Genomic DNA, 18847 nt, shown 5'->3' on the forward strand with positions numbered 1-18847 from the left:
TCCCAAGGCTCTTTTATACATACTTTAGTTTATTTTATAAGTTATTAGTACTAAAGATGTAGGAAGGTGTTATGGAGCAAGTGGACAGACCTGATAGGCGGTGACAAAAGGAAGATGATCGATCCCTTTTGTCGGGCAATCATGTGAGGAAGAACTGGAAGACAGCATCAATAACTTAGCGTGCAGGTGTAGGAAGGAGAAGAGGATGAGATAATTGGATAAAGGCTGTGATATAGCTAGTGAAGTGGGTTTGGTTTGACAGGAGATCAGGGAGATCTCTGGAATGTGATGGAGGCATGCACACCAACCATATCCATCGACGAAGCGCCAAATGGTGGGAGGAGGACTGCCACTGCATCATCTCCTCTCTTCGCAAGCTAGGTGTCCTGCAATAATTTCATATTTTCATTACCATCATCATTTGCTTTACCTACTCCTTTTTCAGCATCCGCCGTTCCAACGATTTTATACGATCAATTCTGATTATCTGTGAAAAATAAGGTCACAAGGGAATGGTGATTCCTAATGCATATTTATATATCTGAGAAATCAATGAACATTCAGAGAGAACAAGGGAATGGTGATTCCTAATGCATATATTATATCTATATATCCGAGAAATCAATGAACAATCAGAGAGAGAGAGAGAGAGAGAGAGATTGTTTAATTTGGTGCATTAATATTTGATGACGCTCAAGTGATCAGTCAAGGTCCAATTAAGCCAGTCCAAACCCAAGGATTAATTTGTAGACAGTAGGATTGTTTCTTTTGTCACAAAATAGCTTTGGGTCCAAGGTTTTCCTACCTACTCTTTCATAGACTCTGGAAACTATGAATTAATTGTCCTTCTATTAGACCCTAGACCCTACACCCTAGACCTTATCAATTCATAATGTAGATAGCTCTTCTAATTAATCAATGCGATGCCACGCATGAGTAGAGCTGTAGAGGCGGCAAAGATTAATGACATTATCCATTTACACAATATATGTGACATGACCGTAATTGGATAGCTTTGAATTTAACTAAACACGTAGATATTCTAATTAAATTAGAAATATAAAAAAAAATAAATCTGACATATAATACATAATTATATATTACAATAATATATAAATTATAATACAACATCATATGGATTATATTTTTTATATTCCATAATTAAATAAATGAGTTAGCCAATTCGAGTTTAACATCTTATAAAAAAAAAAAAAAAAAACTCTCTCGGCTCGATCGGCTTAATTTGTTGATTTCAGTGGGTACCAGTTATTATTATTATTTCATTCCTTAAAAAAATGAATTTTCTTTTCTTAATTGCCATGAAAACCATGGTCCATGGTCAAGTAGAAAGTTGATTGTAATTAATTATGTCATTGTTTCGGAAATTATTAGGCTTTAATGGCCGTCATTATCCAAGTACTATTGCACTTATTGAGTCGCACAGCTAGCCATGTCGTCCATGATTAATTAGGAACATTGCAAAATTTCGTGATCACCATGCATAATTTTTTAATCAATATTTAAAAGTGGCACAAATTAAATTCGATCTGTAGTTGTAATTACAGAAACGTCTACTCATATTGCAAAGGCTACAAACCTTTAACCTCATTATTTACATTTAACAACTCGGCAGGTCCCACTCGGCCTTCACACGCTCCGCTGCCCTCGTCCGGCCAACCTCCACCCATCCTCGCCTTTCCATTGGCGTATTTAAGTAGGAGCCACCTTCCCAAGCGCTCCGCCCTGAGGCAACTGCCAACTCGCTCGCTCGGTGGCCTCCGGATCCGTCGTCGGGCGGGCCACCGCTGTCACCGGCCGAGTCCACTCGCCAAACCATTAACTGCGGCGAGTGCTACGTGATATGAGATTCCACCCTCCCCTCTCCAAAATGACGATGGCGAATTGGCGATGCTGATGATGGAGCCGTTGGTCGCCGCACTTGTCATCGACGTGGCGCTTGTCCTGTGGCCCTCATCCCATCGCCCCTCTACGCGTGGCGCCGTGTTAATGACTTGATTCCCCGCCGCTATCATTATTATCATCCACGTCATCATAGTAACAATGCTTCGGCTGCATCTTATGTATGTCGTCTTTGTTTTTTCTGTTCTCTGAGATTGTAAGTCGCTATTTAATTAAAAGGACGGCGAAGGATGGAAGTGGGTGGGGGCTACGGCAGAGGGACGGTGTTCTCCAGCTGAGAGCGCAGCCATAGCCGCCATTTCCTCTCTCAAGCTCAACCTCCTTCCTCTCCTACGTTACTTACCTTTTCCACCTCTATAATATATATATATATAATATATATATATATATATGCTCGCTCGGTTTTGTCCTTTTATGAGACTGATCACCTATAAAAACCGTGTTGTAGATGTGCTAATCATATCAAAGAGGACAGCAACTTAAGACTTCTCACTTCCTCTCTCCTTTACGTGAAACAGAGAAGTGAGCAGATATATGGATAGCATGGTGGCGGCGTCGCCGGAGGAGGTGCCTGATGCAGTACTGGTGATCAGGGAGTACGACACCGTACGCGACCGCGAAGCCGCGGAGGCGGTGGAGCTATCGTGCGACGTTGGGGCCAGAGCCGGCACCATGTCGCTCTTCACGGATCCCCTCGGCGATCCTCTTTGCCGTGTCCGCCACTCCCCTCTCTTCCTCATGCTCGTCCGTTCCAGTCTTCTCCTTTTTTTTTCCTTCATTTTATTTTTACAATTCAAAATTTTTTTCTTACTACATTATCAATTATCTCAATTAGTAAATTTGATTATGGGGAAATCAGGTAGCGGAGCTAATCCGTGGCCCGCAGAGGGAGATCGTTGGCCTCGTCCGGGGCTGCATCAAAACAGTGTCCTGCGGCGCCGCCAAGAAGCATCCTTCCTGCGCGAAGCACCGCGCTGCTTCCATCTACGCCAAGGTCGCCTACCTTCTCGGCCTACGTGTCTCCCCTGCCCACCGGTAACCGTTACCATCGCTCACGCAATTAATATACTCAAATTATGCGCCGTTAAGCGACTTAATTAACTTTTAATTAGGCGGCGGGGTATTGCGCTTAAGTTGGTCGTGAGAATGGAGGAGTGGTTTAAGGCGAAGGGGGCGGATTACGCTTACATGGCGACCGAGAAGGACAACGAAGCGTCGCTTCGACTCTTCACTGGACGGTGCGGCTACTCCAAGTTCCGAACTCCTTCCATTCTCGTGCATCCCGTATTCGCGCACCGGCTCCCCCTCTCGTCGCGCGTCGCCGTGCTTCGTCTCTCCCTTGCCGACGCCGAGGAGCTCTACCGACGCTGGTTAGGCGCCACCGAGTTCTTCCCCCACGACATCGACGTCGTGCTCGCCAACCCTCTGTCGCTGGGGACGTTCCTCGCTGTCCCCTCGGCCTGCGCCGCCGCGGCGCGATGGCCCGGGGCGGCGGCTTTCCTGGCGGACCCGCCTACGTCGTGGGCTGTGGGGAGCGTGTGGAACTCGAAGGAGGTGTTCCGGATGGAGGTGCGGGGTGCGGGACTGTGGCAGCGGGGGTTGGCGCGGGTGAGCCGGGCGGTTGACTGGGCGCTGCAGTGGCTGCGGATCCCGTCCGTGCCAGACTTATTCCGGCCGTTCGGGATGTACCTATTGTACGGGATCGGCGGGGATGGGCCAATGGCGGCGGAGCATGTACAGGCGCTTTGCCGGCACGCGCACAACATGGCCAGGAGGGAGGCTGACTGCGGCGTGGTTGCGGCGGAGGTTGCGGAGTGCGACCCGCTCCGCCGGGGGATCCCCTACTGGGGCAGGCTATCGTGCGCCGACGTATGGTGCGTGAAGCGGCTCGCCGAAGACTACGGCGATGGGGCGCTCGGCGACTGGACGAAAGCGCCGCGACCGCCGTCCATCTTCGTAGACCCACGGGAGTTCTGAAGTTCTGAATCCGACGGTCTCAGTTCGCCGTCTTTTTCACCGTCACTAATCGTGCAATGTGGGGTTTAATTATGACGTCGCGGTTTCTTTTTCTTTTAGTTAACGTAATTTTTCTTTATTTTATGTCTCTGTGTCTGGTACCGGTGGCACGTCGCTATCGGTTTTGTAAAAGGAGTCGGATCTTGTTTATAACACTCGTTAACGGAGTCGGATATCCGCTTTGCAATGGAACTCCTAAGACCCAATTAACACGTGTTACATGGAAAATTAATTAAAGTACTATTCTTGATCATAGCATTAAGCACATTGTTCAACATACAGACATCCACTACGCCGGCTGCATAATGGAAACATTAACGTAATTAATCTCTTCTTCTGATATGTCCATTTATCTTTCCCTTTAAAAAGTTTTGGAGTCATTTAATAAAAATCAATAATCATAGAACAATGGAAAACAATGTAATCTTATTCGACCCCACTTAACTTAATGCAAGTTAAAGTGCATACAATTTCTGCGTTGTCGAGTCAATAAAGCCTAAAGGTCACTGCTTAAAAGCAAGCATGAGCAATTAAAGACTTGGCTCAAGTTTGTTATCGACGTTAATTAGTATTTAATTTCTTTTCCCCACTAATTAACCACCAAGCTCGACCATAATCATGTCTGCCTAATCCTTGCCCGATCCATACTTTTCTTTGTGTTTTGTGTTCCTTATCTTAGGCATCAACACTTTTAAGCATAACTAAGAGTATATGGGGAACCAACCAACCAATTTAAATCAGAAGACTTTATGCTTATTTGAAGAAGTGGTAACTTTACTGCTTACACAACACAAAATAATAGTTTGTGATGATGAAATTTATGTACTACAATCAATTCAATGAATGAATAATTCTCTCTACAAAGAACTAATTTGAAATGTGTATTAATTTTTTTTCAATTTAAAATATAATAAATAAATAAATAAATAAATCACTCAATCAATTAAGCCGGAATGAGGAGTCTGGGTTTCTTCAAAGCCAGCGGACTCAGCACCTCCTCCACGTCCGCGTCCACCGTCGCCGTCAAGCAACGCGTGACACGGTCGAACTCGATCTCTGGCGGAGCAGGCATGTTGAGATCGAATCCCCGATGGCTCGAGCCCGCCCCCTCCGACGCCGTCGCCACGGCGCTGCCGCTAACGAGGCTTCCGTCGTAGTGGCACCTTTTGTGGCCGCCAAGCGCCTGCCCTGACGGAAATGTCTTCTGGCATACCGAGCACCGGTGCACCTTTCCGCCTCCAGCAGTGCCGACCGAGGAAGATCCGGTCGACGTGGCGGCCGCCAGGGGCTCGTCGGTGGTGGGCTTCCGGTGGCTGGCTTTGTGACCTCCGAGGGCCTGGTACGAGGCGAAGGCCTTTCCGCATACGGAGCACTTGTGCTCGAGCTTCGCCGGCGCAACTGTCTCGGTCAACGGGGGCGGGCGGGGTCCGCCGCGGGCGAGCATGACTAGACACCAGGCCAGATACTCTTCTTCTGTGAGCCTGTGGTCGAAGAGGCGGTTGCGCTTGGAGCGCTTCTTCTTCGCCCACCCATCGATTTGCCGAAGCGAGGACTCCTCGTCGCTCATCTCCGGCGAGATTGTGGAAGATGAAGCCATCTCGGTTGCCATAGAATTTGGAGGATTGGAAATAATGAAAATTAGATGCAGATGGTTGGTATATAGGCAGTTGGGAGGAGTAGTTGAACTTTTCAGCTGCTGAACTTTGAACTGTCACAACTACGGTTGACTTCAACAATCTTCTAATTAATGGTTACTTGTGGATCGTAAAGTGTGTAGCCAGAACAGATATGCTCATGAAAATAGAACAGATTACGGAAAAGTCAATGATAGGAAGGAGGGAGCGGGCTGCCTGGAGCCAGAGAGGAAGGAGAGTAGTGAGTTAGTTGGAGATGTCTGAACCTCATGACTTTTTCAAAGAGAGTAAATGAGGCGTCGGCAGTGCCCTTCTTCTGCGTCAGAGTGATTCATAGGTTTTGTCTGGCTTTGTGGGTAGAGAGTTTGTCAATTTGGTAACGCGGGCAGCAAAGGTTGGTGTCGCAGGAGGAAGAGTATAATTTTGAATTCAAACATCTAGAAAGAAAGGGTGACAATTGTTGTTTCCATGTGTTCCTCGTTTCGGTAGAAAAGCCGCCCACATTTTATTATGCTTTTCCCTTGCGGACTAAAGTTTTTATATTTATAATTGACCGAGGAGAATTTGTTAGGCACTCTGTTTAAAATGTAAAGTACTGATGTCCAAAGTCTCAACATTAAATGATTTTGACTAGCAAATTACTTGAGATCATTTGAATTGAGTTGGAGGGTTTGTGTGTAGCCAAACCTTATTGTCGAGTTAACCTACGTGCTTCAAAAAATTTTAACTTCCTCCGTTGCAACCAAAGAAATACTCCATGTCTAACCAAACAAAAAGGAAGACATATTCCATGTGTGATGTAGTCACCTACAGCTTATTGGATGAAATCCATTTCCAACCTTCCTCACTCCACTTTCCAATTCCTTTTCTTGTTCCTCTAAATTCAATTCCATGGAACTACCTAATTGTTTCTTTTCCTTCTTTGTTTACTGATAATTTATAATCAATTAGTTGAATATAAGCATGGACAGGAGTAAACAACTATTTCACAAATAAACTAAAGACTTAGATCATTTTGTTTTGATTGAATAAAGATATTGACTCGAATATGAGATAGATCTATATATGTAAATGTATGAAGCCTAATTAGTAATTCAAATACAGGTGAGTGCTGAACTAAGAATCTAGGTTAAAATTTTTGAGATCGAGACACACAGGAATGCATGCATGGCGCGACGTTGAGAATCCTAGTCAGCATCTTATGCAGTTTGCCTCCCCTTTGGCGGATAGTCAGTACTCCTCGTGGAGACGGCGCCACCATGGGGCAAGCTGCCTGTGGGATTGGGATTTGGGAGGGCGTCGGAGTGAGGCCGGTCGGTGGGTGGGTGGCTCGACAGTGGAAGATGGACCTCCGTGTGCGTTGGGGACTGGAGAAGCCAACGCCCGTAGAGAGGGGGCGGCTGGAATCTATCAAATGGCGCCAGAGACGAGCCACGTTAGCGCGATCGAGTGGGCAGTGGAGCCGGGAGAGAAACAGGTGCAGCGATTGGAAAATTTTGTTTTTTGTTTTTTTTTGAAGTTTAGGAAATCTAATTGATGAGTTCAATTGGGGGTCTGATGTGGACGTCGCGTGGCAATCTTGTTGATAGATTCGTTTAATATCGTTCATAGATTTCATAAAATTCAAAGTTGGTAATAAATTAATCCTATAGATAAAATATGATATTTTATGAAAGACAGCATTATCATACACGCCCGATAAAACCTATCGACCTCGCCGGATTCAGACAGTCAGTTATTTGGACGGTCGAAGATCCAAGTGTAAGTTGGCATTTATAACTGTGCCTTTACCTTCGCCGTAACCTTCCACTTTCTTTCTCCCGCAAAGCCGCACGACCCTTGGTCTCCTCTCTCTCTTCTTTTTCCGTCGCTGTCGTCGCAGTTGCGGCCCTCCCTTTCCCTTCTTCGCCTCACTAAACCCTTTCGCCGCCTTTGCAAGCGATCCATGGCCTCCGACGGAGCAGAGGACCACCGCCTGCCGCGGATTGCCTCCTCCATACGCGTCATCCCTGACTTCCCCAAGCCGGGTAAGCGATCTTCAAAATTGTAGTTCCATTAATCAGAGTCCTTTTTCTGACCGGGGCTCCATGAGCTGTGTTACGATGAGTAGTTTTGGTGTCTGATCGGTTGGATTGGGTTGGGTTTAGGTATTTTGTTTCAGGATATTACGACCCTGTTGCTGGATCCTGAGGCCTTTAAAGATACGATCGATATGTTCGTAGAGAGATACAGAGACAAAGAAATTTCAGTGGTCGCAGGTAAAATGTTGCCCTGCTTCGCTTGCTGTTTGGTCGGATGTGATGTTTCGTTTGGTTTTTGAAACGCATGACTATCGTCTCTCCATTCTTCGTGTTTATTTCAGTTGAAGAACATTTTGATACAGTGAAGAATTCTTAGGAATTCGTAGAATTCCAAGCAGATTAAGTCAGGATGGTACTATCCTGTTTACTGAGATTCAGAAAACAATTAACCTAAAAAAAACCAAGATTTTTCTATAGAGAATGACCAAAGTAGTCACCCACTATTTAGCACTTTGTTTCTGTATATTTTTCTGATGATTACCTTTGTGTCTTGACACCTCAATTATGTACAAGGTGGAGATTGGAAAAATTGGGTCATCCAACATGAATGCTTTCATATTATGTTCTTTGTTTGCACAATCGAGCCTAATTTATTCTCATAACCTTTAAATTTTCTCGTATCAAATTATATCATTCAATGTATTTTTAGTTTCCAAATTAAATTATCATAAGAACACTATAATGAAATGAGATTTCTCATCGATATGGCAGTAAGTATATCAGTAATTGGTTCAATTTCTTGATCGGATAAACATGATATATGCAGGTATTGAGGCAAGAGGATTTATATTTGGCCCTCCCATTGCATTGGCTATTGGAGCAAAGTTTGTCCCTATGAGAAAGCCAAAGAAGTTGCCTGGTATATTTTTTCCTGTCACACTCGCATCAGGTTTTCGTCATCGCTACATTGTAGATAATATACTAATTTTTGTGTGGGCTTTAGGGGAAGTTATTTCTGAGGAATACTCGTTAGAATATGGTACAGACAAAATGGAGATGCATGTAGGAGCTGTCCAGGCAGGAGATCGGGCACTTGTTATTGACGATTTAATTGCAACTGGTGGAACATTAGCTGCTGCTATGAGGCTTCTTGGTGGGCTTTCTTCCACTGGTTCTCTCTTTAGTTTTCTCGTTTATATACATTTGTATTTTGATTATGATTCTCTGTTATTTGCAGATCGTGTTGGAGCTGAAGTGGTCGAGTGTGCTTGTGTCATTGAATTGCCAGAGCTGAAGGTTTGTTAATTGAGTGAATGATAAAAGCCTGAAAGAAACATTTAGATTGTATTTCCTATGAGGGAAGGATTGCCTGCTGAAACAAAGTCTTTCCCTTTGTTTCCTGCTCAATTTTTATGGGAAACATACTGTTTGCAAGGTTTTCATTGACAAAAATGAAATGACATTGTTGTTGGTTTGACAGGGACGTGACAAACTGGGTGGCAGGCCTCTCTTTGTGCTGGTCAAAGCGGTTTAGCAGAAAGAATGTAGTTTGTTGGTAATTTACGTTTTCTTCCTTCCTAGGCATCTATTGGTAGATCCTCTAGCTAGCTAGGGCTTGATAATAAGGTTTAACTTTCCATGGCTTCTTGAACCATGGCGAGATAACCACGGTTTTCTGGAGATTGCGAGTGGGGATTATTTCAGTAAAACATTTACCATGTAATATGAGATTTTGATTTTGGAACCTATTCGTGTGCGTAATTGAGTGGTTCGATTTCAGTAATTAATCAGACTTTTCTTTATAATACTCATTTGTACTTGTTTTTCCTTCCTTGTCTTCCTTTTTCCTGAACCTGCTACCGAAATTTTATTATCTTTGATGTGGATAACCAACTAACCATGCCATGAATCAGTATCTATCTACAATAGCTCCTACTGTGTTTAGGGTGTTGTCGATGTTGGCAAAATGAAACTAAATTCCTTTTTTCACTCTCATTTACAGATGTACTTCTTTGAGGATGCAGAATGCAGATACAGTCGGTACAATGAGAGTATTTTGGTTAAAAGAAAGCAAATAGTAAAGAAATAACCAGGGAGAATAATCAAATCCATAGGCAGAAAAATCATATACACACTACGCGTCCATAGCAAATGTCTCAGCGATTGGCCCTGGGCATTTTAATACATTATGACATCCAAGAAAAACAAATGAGTTCTAAATCTAAATTGACATAATAACGATACTTTATCGTTGACAGTCACATTATCATACATGATGCATTCAAACAAATAATGATGAACTGGGACAGCTTCGAAGTTCTCTAGCGCAAGCACTGCAATATACAACACAAACCCGCTTTCCCTCACACTTCCAGCACAGCCTAAGGTTGAGCAGGGCAGGCACATGGGGAATTCTTTGTCGACAAATTGTTTGGCCATGGTTAGGAAGTAGGAATGTGAGTTGAACTAGAGATTGTATGATGAGGGAAAACATATATACTTTGCAGATAATTAACACAGATGGTATTTAGCTGTTAGTCTCTGACACCCATGCATCCTATGGAAAATAGCCACTCCATTTTAGAAGGAAGTTGCATAATCTTTCTCATGAGGTCTGCGTCGTGCATAGGGCTGAAATTTCCGTGCGCTCAGCGAAGCACAGTCTTGAGTAAGTGCCGATGAGCCAGCTGCATTTGATGTTGTGAATTTTGAGTGAGGGGATAAACTAGCAAAGTTTTTGGGGATGGAAGGAGATGAAAGATGAGATGCAGCTGACTCAAATTTCTCAGGATAAGATGGAGGTCGACCATTATCACTGTCAATAAAACAATGTTAAAAAGAGCCCTAAATGTGGAACCAAAAGAAATCAAGTCAGGATCTCATATAGCAAGCTTACCGAGTGGGTGTAGGTTTCCTTTTCACAAATGGGCAATGTTTTGGTGTGTCTCCATTGCTTGGGTTAAGAGTACAATCCTGTGATAAAAGAAACATATTTTTCAGCTTATCTAAAAATACTGAAATCGCATGATTTAAGTATCCAGAGGAAGAATGAGACATACAGTCGGTTTGATCTCTTTAATAGGCTGGACAGGACTCTTAAGGCTCTGCTGCTGGAAGTTTAGTACAAAGGGGTGCTCAAGCAACCTATTAGCAGTTGGCCTCTCTGCAGGGTTCCTTCGGAAGCAATGCTGGAGGAAGTCCTTGCCCTCCTTGGACAAAGTTTCAGGTATTGGTGGATGATAATGCAAGACTTTAAACATAGCTTGAGCCTGTGTTAATCATAAATAAATCTACTTCAGATCCGCAAGGACAAATAGATATGAAAACTACAAAAATAATGATGAATTGCTTTATATAATTCACATGCACATTGTAATAGAAATAAAAATTGCCAAACGAAGTAAGAAAACCATGAAGAGCATTCTGAAATAATTGATTGTCCTTTTGCACAAGAAATTCTGAGGACAAAGACAAGGAACAGCCTCAAAGAAAGGAATAACATATTTATTTTCTTTGGGATAAGTTGTTACTTCACCAATCACACTACTCGTTTTATCTTATGTATGTATGCTAGCAATTAATTCCGAACATGCATTAGCTCCTAGAATGTACATGCCTTCTCCCAACCGGTGGCTTATTCTGCAGCAGACTCCCCAAATGTTTAGCACCAAACTCAAAACCCAAAAAATAGAAGCAAGAATCAGTCAAGTGAAATGCATTCTTCTGTCAGTCAAGAGCAAAGCCTTATTTGAGTAAGGAATTAGTGTCGTCAAATTCTATACATATGTCTGAATTTTAAAGTCTGTCAATGTACATTAGAAATTGAACACAACAAACCCATAGTACAAGTTCCTTAAAAAATCAAAATAGGAAATAATTAATGCATCTAAAAAGTGATGATTAGAAACTTAAACTGAAAGGCTGCAAGATCTCAACAACATAGCCATAAAAGAATACAGACCTCATGTAGATCATTCCATGGGTGTTTCCCTGTGAACATCTCAATGATCGTGCAACCCAAACTCCAGATGTCAACAGCAACATCATAAACAATTTCTTTGTTCATTGTGGCCTTTAACATCTGTAACAAAAAAAATAAATTGAGATCTATATAGTGATAAAATCTGTACCTGAATTGAAAGTGATCAATTTAAACTTAAATATGGAAAGTAATACTTTGAAGCCAGAAAGAGTCTACTAGGTTTGATTAATTCTGCTAGCAGAAACCATTTTCAAAGCAGTTTACTCCTTGGGCGGGGAGATTTTAAGCTGATTAACTAACTCACTGACTTGAAAATCATAATCAAATCAGAAAGTGTTGCTACAGACAGCCATACAGAAAACACCTAGTAATTCTACCATCAATTACAAATACTCAGATGATTGCTGCAGTGACTTGAACAAGATGCTAATTGTTCAATATAGTGAAATGACAAAAAGTCTTGCTGGGGAAGCAGCATATGAATAAGTGAGAGAGTAAATGTAGAAAAAGGAAAAATAGACAAGGATGGCAAAATTTCATTGACTAGAGCATACCTTATATCTTAAAGAAGAAATTAACTAATGCCAGAAACTTTGCGTTGAATATAGTATTACTATAATGTCTAACATCACCTATACCATAGCCCAAACCTATCACAGGTGTCATATCACCTTTTGCAGACTCCACTGACAGTAATTAAAGATGCATTTCATTGCACCAAAAAAAAGTACTATGGGAAAAGAAATGGATGCTATAATAAAGAGAAAAAGTTACCTCTGGGGCCATCCAAAATGCAGATCCCTTCATTGAATGAGAAGTTGTTGCCCCATTCAGCTGAACAATGAAATCAACATACTAGTCAATAGCATGCCAGAATCTCATTTATGTGTGTAGAACATTTAAATATCGTCCGGTTAATTCTGTTAGAGGTATTAATATTAATAAAGTTATAGGCATAGTGGGTGTGTACCATATTATTTGTTCTAGATTTATAGTTTCATCATGAGTCGGCATATGTGATGATTATCATGATAAATTCCCCGATGTTATACCGTATTTAAACCCTTTAGAGTTAGAATTTCCAAATAGGTAGTTCCTTAATAAGAGATAGGCCACAGGCTTCCCCCTCATCCTTCAATCCTTTCTCTTCTCATGTAAACAATTCCTCAAGGAACATTCTTACTTATGCAAAATCAGGTAGATAACCATGGAAGAAGATGATTTATCCTTCCACTTTGAATACTACCAAGCACTTACATGCTTTGCCATCCCAAAATCAGCTAGCTTGACAACACCATTCACGTCAACAAGCAAATTCGCTCCTTTGATATCCCTGCAGGACCAATCGTTGTGTTAGGAATCCATTGCATAACCTAAAATATTTCCTTGCTACTGTTTTTTGCTTTTACCCTACAGATTTATCAATTTGTTATGGACCTCCTTAATTTGGATGAATTCTGTATCTAATACGAATTAGATACTCAAGATACTCACCAAATTCCATTGTATGTGCAGTTAGTGCACTAATGAAGTAAACATATGACAGAATAGCAATATAACCCAACGAGATCCTTGTTTTATGAAGATACTGACCTGTGCATGATCTTTTTATCATGCAAGTAAGCCAAGCCTCTAAGAATATGGCAAGTAAAACTGCGCACTATGCATTCAGTCATTGCTCCATAATATGTACGAACATATTTATTAACTGAACCAGGATGAACATATTCTAGATAAATGTAAAGCTGATCCTCAATCTGCATGAAAAAACATAATTAATATATAAAATTAAAAAAGCAGAAAATATTGTTTTTGTAGCATGACAAATTAATACAGACCATTTCACTCCCATAGTACTGAACAATATTTGGATGCTTAAATTGACTAAGGAACTTTATTTCCTGCAGGGCATAGAACAAGCTTAATTTTCACATAAAGAACATGAAAAAGTGTGATCACTATATGTAATAGGAAAGGTTAACTAATGATGAGACAATAGATCAAAGTGAATACAGAAATTAACATAGAACCTAGGGTCTCAAAACAACCAGTAAGTTTGCAGCACAACTTCCATGGTGGTTGGATTAGTGTGACTTTTCCGTGGGATTTGAAAATAAAATTGCTAAAAACTTTTTTTCATAAATGAATACTTAAGGCATTACTCAGTTGCCAACGTTATAGGATAATTTGAAGAATTTAACCTGTTCCAACTGCTTCAAGCATTCAGCTGATCTGGAATCATCAGGGATTATATTAACTTCTTTCATCGCACATAATGCACCACTATAACTGTTAAAAGCATAAAAGATCTTATATAAAGCACAAGAAAGCATTGAATAAACTATAAAATATAAATATCTACCTGTTGGTGGCTTCATATACATTCCCAAATGTTCCACTCCCAATTAGTTTTCGTTTCTTCCATTGATTTGTCACTGTTGGAACATCTACTTTCAATGAACAAGGATAAGAAAAGGCTGATTGTTTAGAAGGTGAAGCACCAGGAGGGAGAGGAAGTGGGTGACCGTTAACATTTCCACCACTATCATGCCATGCAGTCAAGCTCTCTGAGTGCATTGCTACGTGCAATGGGGATGCCGGTGCACTATGATTTCTAGGTCTTAAGATAGGCCTTTTAGTTGCCAAACTATAAACTGGAGAATGTTCAGGACTCTGCATTTTCTTGGGTGAAGTCTGAGAAGAGAAAGCAGCCACACTATCATGAGGGATCTCTGGCGCTGACAAGACTTGAAGCCCGGAGGTGCCAATCAAAGAAGCCAAAGAGGTTACGCCAGTGGATCGCCTAGGGGTATGGACGGGACTAGCAGCAGGACTCAAAAATTCACTGATGATAACACTTCTTGCAGGAATGTTCAGTGTGATGTTTTTTGTGCCAGCATAATTTGGTTCTTGTGGCAGCCTCCGGTCTCTAATAGATGATTTATTCAATAGTATATCCTCTTGCTCTGGGTGAACATGAGATGACGTGCTACAATGAAACAACATGAGACATCATCAATGTGCTCAGGTACCAAAACTAAAAGAACCCAGGAAATAGTTTTACACAAATAGTTGTCAAGCCAGGTAAACAATTGTCTTTTATTATGCTGGTGTGGGCATATCAAATGACTTCTATGCATGAAATATAAGTTGCTCAAGGAAGAGATGAAGTATTCTTGCAGTTGTATAAAAATACAGACATGAAAAGGGCCAAGAGGAGAGCCTTTCTATTCATCTGGGTCTTATACGAACACAATTAGCTCATCACTTCTAGTAAGGGAGTAAAGTGGACTGCAAAAAAAATAATCTGATGCAGTTGTTCTAAAAAAAATGGATCCGCCACCTCAACGGCCCCTCGAACTAGCCTCACAGATATGGAGGGAGGTAAATTTAGATACACAGGCAGGAAGCACATGGTGGGGTGAATGGCAAGTCGTGAGTTTCCGCGAGATTCGACCCTTAACTGTTACATCAGAAATGTTATACGCCCACCGTCTGTGCTACGCCCTGGGGGAGATGCAGTTGTTCTAAAGCTTGTTCTTCATGGTGTGGTTATAAGAGTATAATCCGCCCATGATGTGCAAGAAACATGTTACGTGACCATAGGATGAAACAATCCTCTCTATTGTCAACATCAAGAACCTTTTTGTTTTTTGCTCTTTTTGGTTTCACAAGACTGTCAGGGATCTCCACAATCATAAGACAAACTACTTGAGAAAATATTTCATATGAATTCACTTCATCTCTGAATGATCAGCAATTGAATAAAGAACTACAACATCCATTTAATAAGAAAAATAATTGTTTTGAAACCATGAAACAAGGCAAAATATAATCTTTAGCTGATTAAATAATCTTTAGAACAAGAAGGCAACAAAAAACATACCGCCCAAATAGAGAATCCAGATATGTAGACTCCACAGCGGCGCTAATTCTACCAACACCATCCGCCTTGCCAAAATCCTCCCAGGGTGATGACAGAGGCCCACCCACAGATTCTGCGGGATTGAAACAAAAATCCTGCCCCGACTTCAACTCCTTTAGTAGCGAAGCTCTAACAGAGGACTCTGGATGTGGGGGCGGGCGCGGCAACACAATGGGCGATGAAACTGATCGCAACTGGACGTCGTAAAGTTCGCTGGGAGAGCGGGAGACGGGAGTAGATTTCGCCGCAGCGGAAATAGAGACGAGGTTATTGGGGGAACCGGACACCGATGTGGAATTCGACGCCTCTTCCACAGCGTCCTGGCACAACGCATTGAGCTCGTGTTCTGTGAAACGGCGGAGATTGTTCTGGCGGGTAAGGATTGGTTGAGGCTGGAAGCGTCTGGAGGGGTAGACGCGGGGATCCTTAGGGCGGCTGCGGCCTCCAGCGCCACCACCGGCGGCGCGTCCCGGGGAGGTGGGTACGGAGGCTGAGGAAGGAGAATAAGAAGAGAGGAGATGCCTAGGGCTCCTCTTCCAGTTCCACCAAGGCATGTGGACTTAGGACAAGGGGCGGCGGTAGAGTAGAGGCGGACAAGGTTCAAGCAAGCACTAACGGAGGAACAGCGCGAGAAGCAAAACCTCAAACAGTGTCGCCCATGGGAGGAGGAGGAGGAGGAGGACGAAGAAAGAAGAACGAGGAGGAGGAGAATAAGAAGAAGACGAAGAAGCAGAAGAAAACAGAGGTCGTCCTCGTCGTCGACGCATTTGCTCTCTCTTCGCCGCTCCTCCTCCATTTCTCTATCACTTCGAGCACGCGGCTTTGAGTCTTGTGCTCAAGGTCAAAACGTTTTTTCTCGTGTTCCGTTTTGACATGTACCGTTATAAATAGAAATCGTTAAATGCAAATTACGGGTATTTGATTGATCCCGCGGGAGCCAATTTAGATAACTGTTATCTTGAATCGCGTTGTAATCATAGATAACTGTCCGTTATTATCGGGGATCGTTTCCAATTTAGCATCCAAACTTCAATCAATTCCAGTTTTATCCCTCGACCAGATAAATTCCACTTTTTTTTATGAGCTAAAAATAAAATTATCATCACCAAAAGGCGTCTCATTTAAAAAATATTTTAAAAAAAGCACTCCATTTCCTAATTGTCTAAAGTTGTATAGCATTTTTCACTAAAATTATTCTGATTATATTAACTTTTGATCAAAATTAATTGAAACAACTTTGATCAAAATTAAATAATTTTAGTTGCTTTATAATGTAACAATTGTAATTAAATTATTTTTATATTATAGTAATTTTTGTTAAAATTACTCCAAGTGTACTAGTTTTAATAAAATTATTTTCAATGATTTTTAACAAATTTTGATTAAGCTGGTTCAATTATCACCAAATAAAAATAATTTTTTGAGCAATTTTGAGAAATATTAAAATAATTATAATTATAATTACTTAATTATTTTTAGCATATTAGAGCAACTTTATATATTTTTAAGGTATGGGATATTTTTTAATATTTCTTGTTATTTGATGATAATAAAATTAAAGAGAGTTATGACTTTTTGCAATTTTCTATTGTTACCCTGGTAAGTCGCCATTCATCATCAAGAATGGGAAAAAAAAACATTTTCTATGAAGTTTCAGAAATACCCTGCTAGAATTTGACCGGGGAGTCGGTGATAACTATCGTCCAAAACATAACTTTTTGAGAGATGAAAATGTGTTTATATAAAATACATTGATAATTTAAAATATCATTTTTATTTTTTATTTTTAAAAAGTCATACCAATGCTTATTGTTTTGAGTGAAAGACATTAAACAAAAGGACCAAAATATTATAACTGAGACACTAATGCTTTCAGAGTCTCAATTATAATATTCTTGTCCATTTTTCTGTTAAAAAACTATTTTGAATGAAAATTATTATTAGAGTGTTTTGAAAAACACCTTAATAGATTTTTCAATTCGTTTTCCAATTTAATGGCTTCTTTTATTTGTCCATAATAATTAAATTTGAACCTTGAAAATTTTAAAAAGAAAATGTTTTAGTTATATGTGTCTCTTTTTCAACAAAAAAAAAAAGAGTAAAATTCATTACCCAACAGTCTCACACGGTGAGTTCCACGATGAGGAAGTTAATTTAAAAATTATAATTGATCACGACGAAAAAAGATATTATTTCAATTTTATCAAAATTTAATCCTTCTCCATTTCAATAATTCTATTCCATCGTAGTCAATTCAATTATGCCCCGATAACATAAGTATCTCGATTTAACTGTGCAAGGTTGTGACATATCATCCACGTTGACTTTCTTGCTTACCCACTCGTTCCGCTATTGACTCCGACGACAGCGGGCTCACGTCGATGTTCGCTGTTAGGTGAGCCGCTCTTTGGCTGCATCAAATTGGATGCGGTTCACAAATTTTAAAGGCATTAAAATCGACCAGGACACCTCAGTGCAAACGTCATTCTTTCGTTCTTAAACGAAACGAAGCTACAGCTGGCTACCTACGACCTCAGACCGTGTTCCAAATAATACAGGCGGTGTCACACGACGGCCAGGTCAAATACTGACGTGGCATGGTTGCTCTGCCTCGATATTTTTTCTGTAACACTAATACATGATTATTCTCTGACAAGGAGAATTAATTCAAGAATAAAAAAACAAAAAATCTAACAAATCCTGTATCGTGCAGCGATTGCTCCAGTCTTTTTTTCCTCTCATTTTGGCCTACAATTTCTTTTTTCCAATTTTTAATTCTAGAAGCTATAGCTTAATAAATTAGCTGATCCGTAAAGAAAGGCTATGAACTCCTTAAAAAGCTTTAAAAATTAAATTTGCAGTCGTGTTTGATTTAGAAGCTTCCCCGAGTGAAGAACTTTGTATGAAACGTGGGGCATGTTGCCAGTTGCTTTAATTGTGAAGAAGAGAAGGAAAGAAGAGCTTTCATTCCAGAAAAATAAGAACAGAAGAAGCATAATGAGGGCACTTTCTGCAGTTCTTCCTGATAAACTGATATTGAGCGTTACTAGAGAGGTCCCGTCCTATATTTTACTGGATCTTTCATTGAAATAGAGGAATCCGAAAATGAAAATCCTTTTGGGGGGGGGGGGGGGGGGGGGGGGGGGGCAATTACTTTAAAAAAAAAAGGTGAAGTCAAAACAATTTATGAGGTCAAAGTCTACGACAGAATAGACAATTACCAACAATTTTCCATACCATGCAAAGCTGGGAGGCACTCTAAATAAAAAAAAATTAAAAAAACAATTATTTAGTTCTAAAATAATTTGGCTATTAATTACTAGTAGATTCAAAGCAACACATTATCTGC

General features: G+C 40.9%; 4 protein-coding genes across 5 annotated transcripts; 2 read left to right on the forward strand and 2 right to left on the reverse strand.

Moving 5' to 3' along the window:
* Window positions 1–2394: 2394 nt before the first annotated feature.
* LOC141825265 (putative N-acetyltransferase HLS1) lies at window positions 2395–4096 on the forward strand. The gene is made up of 3 exons (XM_074712653.1): window positions 2395–2664; window positions 2780–2955; window positions 3033–4096. Exons 1-3 carry the CDS (start codon window positions 2455–2457, stop codon window positions 3895–3897), a joined length of 1251 nt encoding a protein of 416 aa, XP_074568754.1. The 5' UTR covers window positions 2395–2454; the 3' UTR covers window positions 3898–4096.
* A 571-nt stretch (window positions 4097–4667) lies between these two features.
* On the reverse strand, window positions 4668–5621 carry LOC141825266 (zinc finger protein AZF3-like). Its single transcript, XM_074712654.1, has one exon. It carries the CDS (start codon window positions 5543–5545, stop codon window positions 4880–4882), a length of 666 nt encoding a protein of 221 aa, XP_074568755.1. The 5' UTR covers window positions 5546–5621; the 3' UTR covers window positions 4668–4879.
* A 1781-nt stretch (window positions 5622–7402) lies between these two features.
* LOC141824623 (adenine phosphoribosyltransferase 1) lies at window positions 7403–9396 on the forward strand. 2 transcript variants are annotated; one of them, XM_074711943.1, is made up of 6 exons: window positions 7416–7597; window positions 7718–7828; window positions 8418–8510; window positions 8595–8744; window positions 8829–8887; window positions 9072–9396. In XM_074711943.1, the coding sequence occupies exons 1-6, from the start codon at window positions 7516–7518 to the stop codon at window positions 9123–9125; spliced, it is 549 nt and encodes a 182-aa protein (XP_074568044.1). In that variant the 5' UTR covers window positions 7416–7515; the 3' UTR covers window positions 9126–9396. The 2 variants fall into 2 exon arrangements, with proteins under 2 accessions (XP_074568042.1, XP_074568044.1); XM_074711941.1 differs by having other exon boundaries at window positions 7403–7597; window positions 8418–8744; window positions 9072–9337.
* Window positions 9397–9749: 353 nt separating this feature from the next.
* Window positions 9750–16286, reverse strand: LOC141825264 (mitogen-activated protein kinase kinase kinase 5-like). The gene is made up of 11 exons (XM_074712652.1): window positions 15460–16286; window positions 13936–14562; window positions 13775–13862; window positions 13412–13474; window positions 13167–13330; window positions 12831–12906; window positions 12348–12407; window positions 11553–11672; window positions 10651–10860; window positions 10488–10564; window positions 9750–10406 (listed from the first exon to the last, which is right to left on the reverse strand). The coding sequence occupies exons 1-11, from the start codon at window positions 16050–16052 to the stop codon at window positions 10172–10174; spliced, it is 2313 nt and encodes a 770-aa protein (XP_074568753.1). The 5' UTR covers window positions 16053–16286; the 3' UTR covers window positions 9750–10171.
* Between the last annotated feature and the right edge of the window lie 2561 nt (window positions 16287–18847).

This window comes from Curcuma longa, chromosome 3, assembly GCF_044706935.1.
Source record: "Curcuma longa cultivar G26 ecotype Majalengka, Jawa Barat chromosome 3, ITB_CL_G26_1.1, whole genome shotgun sequence".
Lineage (NCBI taxonomy): Eukaryota > Viridiplantae > Streptophyta > Magnoliopsida > Zingiberales > Zingiberaceae > Curcuma > Curcuma longa.